This window comes from Paramisgurnus dabryanus, chromosome 6 (assembly GCF_030506205.2).
Source record: "Paramisgurnus dabryanus chromosome 6, PD_genome_1.1, whole genome shotgun sequence".
Classification (NCBI taxonomy): Eukaryota; Metazoa; Chordata; class Actinopteri; order Cypriniformes; family Cobitidae; genus Paramisgurnus; species Paramisgurnus dabryanus.
Window position 1 is genome coordinate 21,785,236 of NC_133342.1, and position 14,470 is coordinate 21,799,705.

At 37.5% G+C, this 14,470-nt stretch overlaps 1 protein-coding gene across 1 annotated transcript; it reads right to left on the bottom strand.

The window, feature by feature from the left end:
• Positions 1-334: 334 nt before the first annotated feature.
• Positions 335-13,725, bottom strand: gk5 (glycerol kinase 5). The gene is made up of 16 exons (XM_065276060.2): positions 13,063-13,725; positions 12,854-12,947; positions 12,351-12,426; positions 12,157-12,250; positions 8,357-8,488; positions 8,188-8,263; positions 7,833-7,894; positions 6,594-6,667; positions 6,443-6,503; positions 4,759-4,885; positions 4,395-4,499; positions 4,165-4,259; positions 3,704-3,807; positions 2,760-2,819; positions 2,535-2,668; positions 335-1,482 (listed from the first exon to the last, which is right to left on the bottom strand). Exons 1-16 carry the CDS (start codon positions 13,189-13,191, stop codon positions 1,316-1,318), a joined length of 1,590 nt encoding a protein of 529 aa, XP_065132132.1. The 5' UTR covers positions 13,192-13,725; the 3' UTR covers positions 335-1,315.
• Between the last annotated feature and the right edge of the window lie 745 nt (positions 13,726-14,470).

Sequence of the window (14,470 nt, forward strand, 5' to 3'; positions counted from 1 at the left end):
TACGTTCAATAAATAATTGCAATTATATAATTTTAATACGCGGCAGTATGAAAAAGTAAAGATGTTCTGAGAATAAATGTATTATTTATTCACAGTATATATTTTTTTCAATTATATAATGGGTGAACTGTGGTCCACACTCCACAGCAGGTGGCGATAATGCACCTTATCATTGGTGAACCCGCCATAATAAAAAAGAGAATATTTGTCCCAAATATCTTTACTGCTATTTCGTGTAGAAACATATTTGGTCTCGTTGGGGCAAAACTGTTTTATTTTGTTCTGTCTTGTATGTTCAGTTATTGTTCAGTTTGCCAAGCAAATTATTCGACACTAATATAAATATATTTTTATTTGTTTGCATGATAAAACAACCAAGCCACAAAGCATTTAAAATGTTTAATTCTTACAAACTGACATAAAACATTATGTGACATTAACAATTCTTTGACAGTATTTTAATAAAATACAAATGTAGTTTGCCTTTTAATTCTTTGAGATAATAACAGTTATGTTACAGATTCACAGTCACGTATTTACTATAATTAAATGCTTGACATTATATGCCATTGACTCACTGTTGATACTGTCAACTGTGGCACAGTATTTGCCAAAGCAAGTATAGCAGGTTGAATGCTTTGATCATACAGTGAAAAAAAACTTTCAGTTTCTCCTTTCTGCAGCATTTTGCATAATGAGGTACATTAATGAAAGGTTCATATTAAAAACACATTTGACCTGCACAATATTAACATACCCAATTAAGAAACCATTAACTAAACTTTCAAGAAAAAGAAGACATTAATGCTTAGATAAATTATTACATTATACTAATGGAAGCACAATACCGTTACGTCAATTAAAAGAGCTCAGTTTTTCACTATTCTCACCTCTATGTAAACAACTAAAATTCCTTTAGGGTGAGAAAATGTATTGTGGGAGATGAATAACCATTCTTGTATAAAAGCACTCCAATAAAGGTACATTGTGAGTTAAAAAAAAAAAATACTTTAAAAAAAGACAGTAGTTAGATAAAGGCACACAGTGACTGACTTGCTGAATTACTGATTGGCAAAGTCAAAATACCACATACAGATTCTTGGCATAAAGTTGGACGTAAAGCAGCATGCCACATGGTCATAATAATACCATAACTTATGATGTGTGCGTTTCCAAACCAGAGCTCCAGTTTGGATGCCATTCAAGTGTTTTTCTTAGTAAGTGACTTGTTACTCGAATTGTTACTATGAATTGCCCCACAGCTGATCACATGAACATGGAGTTGGTCTACTACAAAGTGATGACTTGTAGTTATTCAGGGCTGGTTGTACCAGTGCATGGACCGCTGCAGAGCTCTCTCCCAGCTCTGAAGTCCACTTCTGTATTGCCCCCCCTTATCCCCGTCTGCTTTATTCCATCGGGGAAGAAAATGTTGGTCAGTGGACTGTATCTTCTTGAGCTCCTCTTTGTTCCTCCAGTAGCCTAATGGACAATAGAAAACAGGATTATAATAAAAGAACTTCACCCTAAAAACGAGAAATAAAACAGATTAAACCTATTTTAAGGCAAATAGAAATATCTTCAGACTCTTAAAAGTAGGATTTTCTACATCTGAGAACATATAACGGTTGCATAACGCATGTTTGAAATAAAACAGCAAGGTGTGATGCAACATAACACTCATCCATCTGAGGCATGTGATGTATGGTGTGCACTTCCTATTCAAAGTATTCAAAAACTTGGTTGATTTATCTGTTGCATACTTCAGTATGAAAAATAATATACAAAGCACAATGCTTTCAATGCTTACCGTATTTTCCGGACTATAAGTCACAGCTTTTTCATAGTTTGGCGGGTCATGGAATTTCTAGTCAGGTGCGACTTATACGTCAAAATTATTTCATATGAACCAAGAGAAACCATTATCGTCTACAGCCGCGAGTCCACTCTATGCTGCTCCTGTATTTATGTAATTCATTGGATTCAGTGATGCGGAATGACTTCGATACTTTTTGAACTTGATGTGGCTTGTCGTGTTAGTTTAGCCTATTCAGCCTCCCAGGTATGTTCTGTTTGCTATTGTGTATCGTGCAAATAATAACTGTTAATGTTACTTTAACATGTACGGACACCTATTCAGCCTGCTGTGCTATTGTGTAGTTGAATAACTTGCCTTTCCAGATTAAATGTCTGTTCTTTAGCTTGGATTTTGTGAAATCATTTTCTAAATAAACGCGACGTATTGTCCAGTGCGACTTATATATATAATTTTCCTCTTCAAAACGCATTTTTGACTGATGTGACTTATACCCCAGAGCGACTTATAGTCCGGAAAACATGGTATATGTTTTTTTCTGGTGGTTTTGTAAGAGTAAACTTTTGATCGTATTAAAAAGTTACTTATTACGTACAATTAGGTTACTCACCCAAGTGCACCTAAACTTTTTTTCAGGATTTTTCAAATAGATTTTTTAGACTGAAATGGTCGCACTGTCAAGCCCTGACTCCCTATTTTCAATTGAATCAATCCTTACCTGTTCCAAGCCCTGCAACAAAAGCAGCTCCAAGGCAGGACATATCAAAGTGACTAGGCCGTGCTATTTTTCGTCCCAGTAGATCGCATGTCAGTTGCATGATGAAGTCATTGGTACATACACCTCCATCTGCCCTATTAAAACAAATGCACATGCAAGTGCAAGTCATTTAGGGAGTTCAGATCTTGGGGTGTATTATAAGAATTAGGGGATTGAAGCCCTTACCTGATTTTAGTGATGGGAATACGTGTTTCTCGAAGCATGACATCAAATAGCTGCTTATTTCTGAAAGATAAGAGTCAAATCACTGTTATTAACAGCATCGAAGAATAATTTAGGTATAATATGTATAAATATTTATAGAAGTTATATTCTGTAGGTAAAAAATTATGCTTTTTTAAAGAGGCAATAAGAGACAGGGTAAAAAAAAACAAAAAAAACTGTTGATATTCATTAACAACATAAAGGTACTGTATTTAATCCCGAAATCAAAGTTTAAAGCATTTTCATATCTTTATACCACGGGCTGTCAAATGCTTTATTCTGATTGGTTGAGAAATATTCCACTGGTGTTGATTACTTTTCGGTAAAACGCACAACTAATCTGTCAAATGTCTTTGTCAATGTTTGTGGTAACCGTGGTATAAAGGGAATAATTGACTCCGGTCCTTTGAATTATTTGATTTTTTATTTTCGAATAATTAAACTATTCCTTCCATATACAACATTCAGTATAAACAACACTGTTTACAATATAATAAGTTATTAAACAGTATTATAAACAAAGGTATATTAATACTAACATAAACATTTTAGCAATGAATGTTAGTTATGTTGTTATTTAAAGTGCAGCACCGTATTTACATTGCACCATCACGGTCCTATTTACCTATATTTGTAAACTACAAAGGTTCAAGGTTGTGGAGATAAACTTAATTTACTTCAAAGATTTTAATGTTTAATTTCCATGATGTTTGTCTGAACACTAACACAGGTCTTTGAAGCAATATAGTCTGAGAAATAATTGATTATTCAGCTAGCCAATACTTAAAAAGCATACGTTTTTTGTGTGAACCAATCCTATGCAGTTGGCAAAACGGATAATCTCTTGTAAGAAAAAGATCTGGGCCATAAGATATTGACTAAGATCATTTGATAAAATAACTTACCTAAATGCAATAGACTCTAGAATTGCTCGAACCAGGTGACTTTTAGTTGTTGAAGGTTTTAAGCCCATGAAAGAAGCACATGCTTTTGGATCGTTCAAGGGGGCCTATGACACATAAACAATAATTTAAGCATTCATATTATGAACTTAAGAACTGGGTGGGGTAAAATGTGATTTATTTTCACATATGTGCAGGTGGGTTCCCTTCATACATATGTTTAAAAAGCCCAATCTGCACATATCCATCATTTAAAGACTATGGGGCGGTTTCCCAGACAGGGCTTATCTCAGTCCAAGACTAAAATGGATGTTTAAGCTACCTAATTTAAAAACACCTTGTACTGACATATCTTAACATATATCAGTGCCATTGTTTTGTCTCAAGATGCACACCAGTATTGTTTTTTATAGAGGCATTTTTCTAAACAAGGTTTTAGATTAATGCTTAATAATATCACATACCTGTAAGCCACTGAAAGAAGGCACAAAATACACTCCATCCGAGTCTGCCACACTAGTAGCTATGCCTTCGGTCTCCTTTACATCAGAAAAAAGCTCTGTAAAACCAAGTTTACTAAAGTCACTAAACAAAACCTAATACAAGTGGATGCTAAGTAAGATGCACCACATAATTATTAAATATCTATCTACATTTGATATATCTGCTGTTAAACACATGCTCACAGACTCACCTAGATCCTGTGCCCATTTAATGGCAGCACCTGTTCCAGCAGCATTACCTTCAGCCAGATACACAACGTCAGCACCAATCTTCCAGCCCACCAGAGGATAAAGACCTATTCAGAAAGCAGATGACTGAAGTTTGGCCATAAAATCTCTCCGTGTATGTTTCCCGTATTAATATATACACACACAATAATAGACCAGTATGCAAACAAAGAGGAGGATTGATGAAATAATAACATAATTATTGGTGAAATATGCATTAAGGGTCTTGTGAGAAATGCAGTGTAGCTGTTTGTATGGTTCTTCAGTCTTTAACACTAAATTAAGGTAACTTTAAGCCTTCAGTTATGGAATTGCAAAAGTGCATACCAGCCACAGACGTATGTGGTTTGCTTCCCGTATTAATGTCCATAAAGGTCCCCGTTCCCATTGTGATTTTCACATCACCCGTGTCAAAACAGCATTCTCCAAACATGGCTGCCTGTTGGTCCGCCATCTGTAACAAAGACACAAGTAGAGATGAGTTGACGCACCAAACCAACAATCGTTTCGGGGGAGGATTGGGTCTATTGGTGTTTCATGCATTCTGACTTATTTGTAAAATATTTGGATTCTCATGCTAAACGTAGGGAAAGTTTTAAAAGCCAGATGGACAAATGACAAGTGTCTTTTTGAACCCAATACTCTTTGTCAGGGTTTGGAAAGTTTTTCGTCTACTGAATCTGTTACATCAACAACTTGCGGAGGTACAGTGGAAGTCCTTGTATGGGGACTTCTCACCAAAAAGCACCAACAAGAGCGAGACCAAAAGCACATCTAGGCACTTTGTTCAGTTTACCGAAAACGTGGGTATCTCTGCACAGGACTTGGTCAAGAAAGATTTGTCATTTTGTTTTTAGATCACAAAATCAGCGTGACCACAGAAGTATGTTTTTATTTGTGAGGGAAAGATTGCCATGTTCCTCTGCCAACAGAACCCAGCATTATGGGAAAGGTGCATGCAGTTTGTTTATCCGGGGCAGCACAGAGTTGTGCAAGTGAGCACAGAGTTGTGCAAGTGAGTTTGTTCCCGGCATTTTGGTGACAGTTGTGTTATAAACAAAGACCAGTAAGACGCTAGCCTGGCTCCGCCCTCCTACGTGCTTCCGCTTAATTTTCATTTCCCTTCAGCAGTACGTCTGGGATTTCTCTATAGAGTTTCGTTTTCTCCAGCAAAAATCTGCAGGACCAATCAGCGAACAGATGGGGGTGGCTAAGAACGATGATGTCGCGCGTCAGTTTGAGTTGTAGTTCAGTAATGGCAGCGGAGAAAGACGTGAGAAAAGCTATTCGGGCCGTTATTGCAAAACTGCCGAATATACAGAAGTTAAAGCCGGAGCAAGAACCAGGTTTGCTAAGTTTTGTTTGTCTGATTATTCTGACTTGTTGTTTCCGTCCGGTTTCGGTGCATGATATACGTCACGACCTCACGTTAGCGATTGGCTTTGGCAGATCCTGAGTACTCTGGGCAGATCCAATAGTTTTAAACTTCAACAATGGACCCTCCTTAACGGAAGTAACGCTTTCCAATGGAGCGTGGCCAGACTCTCTGTACAAATGAAATGAATGTACGAGAGTCTGGTTGGACCAGGCTAGTAAGACGCTAGATTTGCAGAACATTTAAAACTGAATGATGAAGCGGTCCCAGTGATAAAAGCCCCGGTCATGAGTTAGAACCGCAGGCGGCAAGTAAAATTGCATCAAATGTCTGTTTTATTGGCAATCGCCACATAAGAGCATGTAACGTAAACAACAAAGTATATATTTTTAAAAGTTTTCCAGGGATAATGCGATGATGTATTATGTATGTTGCATGCTTGTGACTTGCTCCGTAAGAAGCGGTAGAGCTGATCTTTCTTCTATAAATCTGACAATACTAAAGACTCTTTGGAAATATGAAGAATGCTATACTACTCTATAGGTATCCGAGATTAACATGAGATTGGCAGAAATTGTGTGCATTATCTGACCTTAAAAACATTATCTAAAGGTGAATGAAAACGTTCATACTCACAACACACATGATTGGGATGGGCACTCCAAATATGGACGGATCAGATAAGCCAAATTTGTGACTGGATATAAAAAAAGGAGAACATTAATTGTTTAGTAAAAATGGTCAAGCAAGGAAATGTGAGTAAATCAGAAAGCATGAGACACAGTACCTTGTGTTTTGCACCCTGGGGAGGATGGAAAGAGGTATAGAAAGCAGCGAGCACAGAAATCCACTCCAGCACATCTGATGATCACACAAATAAACACATTGAGCACATTTAGCGTTACCATTAGCAAACACCATTTAAAGCCAAAGTATAGTCCATTTTTTATGTGTACGTGGACAGAGTGATGCATTTTCGTCATCATTTTGTCGCAATGCGCATGCATTGAGTGTCGGTGTACACGTAATAATAAACTATACTTTGCAAGGCTATGCATTCGACTGTGCGCCTATGTTCACATACACGTAAAAAAACAGACTATACTTCAAGCTTTACTCCGCATATAAGGAAGGGAAAGAAGCTTTGATGCTCTAAACCTCTGTTGCTCTAGTCTAAACCAGTATGATTTTCAATGTTTATATTGAAGTCAATGGTTGTTGGTGCCTGACGGGCCGGTCTGAGTATTTTACAATCTGCTCAGTTACTGGGATTTTCACGCACAACCATTTCTAGGGTTTACAAAGAATGGTGTTAAAAGGGAAAAACATCCAGTATGCGGCAGTCCTGTGGGCGAAAATGCCTTGTTGATGGTAGAGGTCAGAGTGCACTGTGCAGGCTGGTGGTGTAATGGTGTGGGGGATGTTTTCTTGGAACTCTTTAGGCCCCTTAGTGCCAATTGGGCATCGTTTAAATGCCACGGCCTGCCTGAGCATTGTTTCTGACCATGTCCATCCCTTTATAACCACCATGTACCCATCCTCTGATGGCTACTTCCAGCAGGATAATGCTCAATTGAATCATTTCAAATTGGTTTCTTGAACATGACAATGAGTTCAGTGTAATAAAATGGCCCCCACAGTCACCAGATCTCAACCCAATAGAGCATCTTTGGGATGTGGTGGAACGGGAGCTTCGTGCCCTGGATGTGCATCCCACAAATCTCCATCAACTGCAAGATGTTATCCTATCAATATGGGCCAACATTTCTAAAGAATGCTTTCAGCACCTTGTTGACTCAATGCAACTTGGAATTAAGGCAGTTCTAAAGGCGAAAGGGGGTCAAACACAGTATCAGTATGGTGTTCCTAATAATCCTTTAGGTGAGTGTACTTTAATTTTTAGTTATCTGTCTCTCGCTCGCTCTCTCTCTCTCGCGCTCTCTGCACATGTGTTTTTCCTCAAGTCCAAAATCCAAAGGTAATGACCAGTTAAGATGACAGCAGTTACACCAAAACAACAACTGACCTGGTATGAATCAAATATCCCTGTTGCACTGGCATTAGAGTAGTCTGTTGCATGCACCGTGCCTGCACATAAACACAACAATAAAACCAAATGGTACCAGGTTGAAAACAAGAAAATGCTCTATACATGGGATATATATTGATGATTATCTATTAATAAAGACTGGTGTGACATAGCCTTTGACAGAGATTGTGGGAAAATTGCTTTCTAAAAATAGTGGCAGCCAGTGATGTAAGCCGGTCAGATTTGTTGCATGCTTTTACCGTGTGCTTTCATTGACCACCAGGTCACAATAAAAAGCTTCTTAAGGATCCAATTTGTTCCTTAACCTATTGATAAGTTACCAAATGCTTACCTTTAGTAAGTTTGTAAAGCAACCAGGTGTCTATGGTCCCAAAATAGCAGTTGCCATCTTCAATTGCCTGTCTTAACTGTGGAGAAAAAAGGATAAAGGTTGGCTACTGGCTAGGAATATTTGTTGAAGATGACAAAGCGGATGACGATTAACATATTTTCTGGTTTACCTGAGGGAAATTATTCAAGGCCCAGACAAGGCGCAGAGACACATGCTGGGTGGAAAAAACAACCAGGCTGGCTGCAAGGAACCTCTTCTGTCTGGTGAGGAAGTGCAGTATCTTCATCACACCATGTACCGTCTGCCATAACAAACAGAACATATATGGTATAGCAACATCTCCATTTTGCAGCTGTTCTTCACCTCGTCCTCCAAGAACAGCTTAGATCTTTTACAAAAGACCACCACCAACATTTTGACATCTAGCCTAAATGACAATAAAATACAACTGAAAACAATTTCCACCAGTTAACATTTGATCTTTTGAAGTATTGCATACAGAAAAGATGTTTAAAGTAATGTCAACTGAAAACAAGCAGGGAAAGCTTGGTTCACAAATGAATGAACTTGAGCTGCCATACGAGCAATATCGGATTACACTGGATTTCATACAGCAAGATCCATCTAACCACTAAAAAGGAATTCAGCGGATTCAAACATACAGTAAACAGGTAACCTATAGGCAAACTATTCCCATCTGCATTGTTGAGTTGTTAAAAAGGTGCTTTGTGTTCGTGCGTTACATATTAGGCTTACAAATGAAAGTCATTCTGTTTGGTCAATCACTAACCCTTTGATGTACACAATAATGACGAACATTAAAACCAGTTGCACTTCAACCAATACAAGTTGCATACTTTTTTAATTTTTACTTCTGTAAACTTTAGTCAAGATATTTTTAGCATCCAGACTTGGTCAAATGTTTGTAAGAAGTCATTCTTATAGAAGGTTATTCTTACACCAGTTTATCTTATAGGCAGTGATGTGGAGTGCAGCATTATATAATACTGTAGTTTACACCGGTAGCAGTAAAGGGTAAGCTTTTGTGAAATGTTCCAAAAAATAAGTAAATTCATTTGATTAAAGAAATCACACAATATAACACACACACACACAGTAGCAATTTTAAAACAATTGACTGAAATGTTACCCATGATCCTAATTTTGTATGCTTAAAGGATTAGTCAATTTTCTTAAAAAAAAAAATCCAGATAATTTACTCACCACCATGTCATCCAAAATGTTGATGTCTTTCTTTGTTCAGTCGATAAGAAATTATGTTTTTTGAGGAAAACATTCCAGGATTTTTCTTATTTTAATGGACTTTAATGGACCCCAACACTTAAGAGTTTTAATGCAGTTTCAAATTGCAGTTTCATGGAATTTCAAAGGACTCTAAATGATCCCAAACGAGGCATAAGGGTCTTATCTAGCGAAACCATTGTCATATTTGACAAGAAAAATTAAAAATATGCACTTTTAAACCACAACTTCTCGTCTTCCTCCGGTCCTGTGACACGCCAGCGCGACCTCACATAATACGTCATCATGTCAAGAGGTCACGGATGATGTATGCGAAACTACGCCCCAGTGTTTACAAAAGTGGAGAAAGGGGACCGTTCCGAAGTTGTTGTATGTTGAATGATACAAATTAATCTCTTTGTGTCAGGTTATTGTTTAAAATGGTCCACAAATGTGTGTTTCATATATGTAACACGTGACCTTTCCACATCATTACGCAATTATGTGAGGTCACAGGACCGGAGATAGACGAGAAGTTGTGGTTTAAAAGTGCCTATTTTTTATTTTTCTTGCCAAAAATGAAAATCGTTTCGCTAGATAAGACCCTTATGCCTCGTTTGGGATCATTTAGAGTCCTTTGAAACTCCATTGAAACTGCAATTTTAAACTGCGTTAAAACTGTTACATGTGTCCATTAAATTCCATTAAAATGAGAAAAATCCTGGATTGTTTTCCACAAAAAACATAATTTCTTCTCGACTGAACAAAGAAGGACATCAACATTTTGGATGACATGGTAGTGAGTAAATTATCAGGATTTTTTTATGAAAATGGACTAATCATTTAAATGTATGCTTTAAGTCGCCATGAAATGGAAGTAGCGATTGTCTTGTTTTCCCGTGGTGACGTATATCCGAGTGAAACAGCGATCCATATGATCGGAAGTAAAGTTCATTTTGTCGAGGTTAGGAGATTTGCATTTTTGATTAAAGATTATGAGGCCAGATGAATTTTTTAATTCACAGATAAGTAATTTCTTAAAAATAGCACAATATTCCAAAACAAATGACAGTTTTTCAATTTCATTTCAACTTTAAACTTATGTAGACAAAATTCGAATTGTGCCAAACATATTAATTTCTTTCATTCGAAAAGTCAAATTGAATTTATAAAATATCACTAAAAAGGATGGCTTAGACTAAATATTGCAGAGAAAGCAGCCAATAAGATCCTAACATAGAAGACATTGAATACAGATATTTATTTAAAATATATTTAAAATGTATCACAGGGTGCGACCTAAAGAAACTTAAAGGGGTGGTTCAATGGTATTTTTATGCATTCTGACTTATTAACACAGTTATAGAGTTGTTTCCTCATGCTAAACGTAGGCAAAAAGTGTTAATAAAGCAGTTGGGCGTGTTACAGAGTATTTCTGTGATGAATGCACTTCGCCAGGGTTCGTACAAGTTTCGTAAAGTTTTTTTCAATTACAGGTCCAGCTGACGTTTCAGGGGTTTCTATACATATCACTTCTTTATATGGGCACTTCCCCCAGAAAACCCCGCCCACCTGTCAGTCAGCGGGAGACGCTAGAACTTGCAAACATCTTATCACGCGACACAGCTTTGTTGAGTTTTGAAATTAAACAATGGCACGAAAGAAGAAGTGTGTTTTTGGATGTAAGGAGAAGAAAGCCAGCCTTATGAAAACAATGGATATAGTTTATTAACCGAGTAGCAGCAGAGTTTTGCATGTGTGTTTGATGCTCTGGATTTTCCCAAAGGGGTCATGAGTTGCATGTGGTAAGTAAGACTTCTGTATTATGTTGGAAATAGGCGCGTGAATATTATATAAATGACATGAAACATGTAGTGAATCGTAAGCTAAAAAGTGTTGTATAGTGTTGCATGACTTGTACTCGCTCCCCCGCGGTAGTAACTCCTCCTTCTAAATTTTTTCGTAAATTATCAGAAAGATTCGGTAAAGCTAATCTTGCTTTTATAAATCTGATTAAACTAAAGACTCTTCGGAGATATAAAGGATGTCATACTACTCTATAGGTACTCCAGATTAACATCAGAAATGCAGAAACAGCGTGTGTTTCGTAAGCTTTAATGATAAAATGCAAATTCTAGGTAAAGGGTGACTACACTGCAGATGATAAAATATAACATAGTTTTTGACTTATTTTGGATGCTTTCCAAAATCACAACATAATTCTTAGTTACATGTGTGTTATTCTATAGTTCTGAATTAATTTAATATTCTAGAAAAAAGTATGAGCAGTGTTTTTAAAACATTTGACTGGCAGTGTACGAATTTCACCACAAACACATACACATTTTTTTTTCTTTTTTAAACACCATGCCAGCTTCTATGGCCATGTTCATACATACAAATAATGTATAAAAAGTAAACTTAAATTCAGGTTGTAATCATTTTGTGACCGGCTGATTTTGAATATTAAAGGGGGGACTTAGCAATAAAGCCAGCTGAATAATGCGATACTGAAACTGAAATTTTTGCCAGCTTTTACCAGAGGGGCTTGTAGTTTTGTCTGTTTATAATCGTGTGTTTGTTCTGAAATCATTATCTTTTGATGAGTTAAGGCCAGAAATGACGCATTTCTAGTTTTCTCTCAGAATGTAACTTATCTTAAAAACAACGAGGAGAGTTTAAAATGAACACATACTTGATCCTTATGCGAGATAATAGCAGCCATACCTTCATAGTGCAGGACCTGTTCCACGTTTTCGCCAACTCTACTGCCCTCATGTCTTGCCAGGTGATGAAATTATGAAATGGCTTTCCTGTGTTTCTGCATTCGGAAACAGAACACGCGTCAAATTTCATCAGTTCATCCATATATCACTCTGTATGTGGTGTTATATGCACCTGCTCCACAAATGCCTACTAACCTGTCCCAGTTCATGAATGTTGCCCTCTGGGTGGAGATGCCAAGACTTTCCATTTGGCACATCTGTAAACCGGAGTCTAAACCAATGAAACAGAGGGGTCAGTAATGTACCAAAAATAGCATAAGCCTAAAACTACAGCCCTGTAACCTGCTGGTCCTCCATATTTCAAACTGAACCAAAGAACAAAATTAAACTGACCCTGAAAGCCAAAATGTTAGAAAATAGGGCATTGTCCAGTACAGTGGCCCTTTAACATCCACTGCTGTTAACATTAACTTATCCAAGACATATTGTACAAAGGATCAGATTGCACAAAATGTTACATGTTTAATTTGGGGGCATAGGAGAGGAGGGCATTGTCCTTTGATCCATACATAAAACAACCTTGGGAAACATTGATTAAAGTTCCTGATTTGTTATTTTAAACTTCATTAGTGGGTCACATGTCAGGCCCTCCATGCATGTGCTTTAGCAGAGAAGGAAACTAAACGAAGAGGTCTGACCTTGTACAGCTCCTTTCACTACAGTGACAAACGACGTCCAAAGCTCTTCAGGGTCAATCTCCACCCATCCAGGTTGAGGATACAGAAGGGACATCTGTGACAAGGAAACAGTTAACGTTATCAGATTTCACAAAAAAAAACACGTGAAAACAAGTATATCGTAAATAATATACTAACGTTACTCAAATAAGTCCTTAACTGCCACTTACTTTTGCACTGCATGATCCTCTGATGTTGGCGCTCTTATCGTACACATGGCATCTGATCGAGGTTGTTCCTACGTCAACAGAAAGTATGAAAGTTTCTCTTTTGCTGAACCCGTTTCTCTGACTCCCCATTGCACAATGCTCTTATTCAGAAAACCGCCTATACACGTTTGCCGCCATATATAGATCTGTCACAGATCCGTGTAGTTTCTGAGTTTATTTCCTACGCAGACTTCTTAATATTGCTGATACAAATAATCCAGTTGTCAACTTGACGTCGTAAATCTTTACGTCGCATTCCTTTAAAGACTTTGATTGCCAAACATGTGGCAGAGTTCAACCGGGCAAGAAAGCCGGGCGACGCGACTCAAAACATCCTTCATTGGCGTTGGAGTGTATTTTGACCGTCAGCAATGAACACACACATTATGTGTATGTGTGACTCCCAACATTCCCAAACTTTCGCATGTGATTCCCAGCGCGCCCGATTTAAAATATTTCAACAAGTCGGCAAAGGAAATATTTCCACAAGCAGTAACGTTGCGTCTTGATTTGCGTAAAAAATGTCCGCTTATTTTCTGAAGTAAACGATGTGTTTACGACTCCAAAAACTAAATGCAGGAGGTCGTGGTACAATAGTACCAATCCGTACGTCATACATCAGTCGATAGGTGTGGAGAGTTCTTAAAGAGACAGTACTACTATAATGAGACGAGGGCGGGGCCGTGACGTAAAGATGACGTTTTGGTGTTCCTAGAATGTGTCTGTGAAGTTTTATCTTAAAATGCCCCACGGATAATTTATTATAGCATATAATTAGCTCAGAGAAAGCAATTTTTAAATGGAAGTTGAGATTTTCCAAACTGCATTTATGCACCTTTGAAGGGCACACAACATAAACAGTTGCTCCAGATAAAGAGAAAACATGTTGTTTTTATTGCTCCATTCGCTAAGTATAGTTTAACCGGTGACAGTATGAGGCACAATTGCGCAACTCTGTCGGGAATTTACACATGAAGAGTTCTCTGATCTTTGAAGGGAACAGGGCATAGGGATGATCACTTTCAATTGAAAAACGCCCATTGTTTCTTTTTCCTTATTTCCCCATAGTGACGTATATCCAAGTGAAATGGCTCTTACAAGAATGCAATATTATGTACACAACTATTTTATTAGTGGTGTATAAAAAACGAACATGATGAACTGTATTGTTTTATTACCTTAGAATGAGACATGTTTTATCTTAATACACAGCAGGTCCCCTTAAATGGAAGTCACGATCATTTTTCCGCAGTAGCCCTAAATGGACAAACTGCGTTTCATCTCTACGTTGTCTCAGACGCTGACATGTTTGTCCTGTGGCGGCTTCCATATGAATTTTTAAATTGAGGGGTGAGTTGGTTGGACTTCA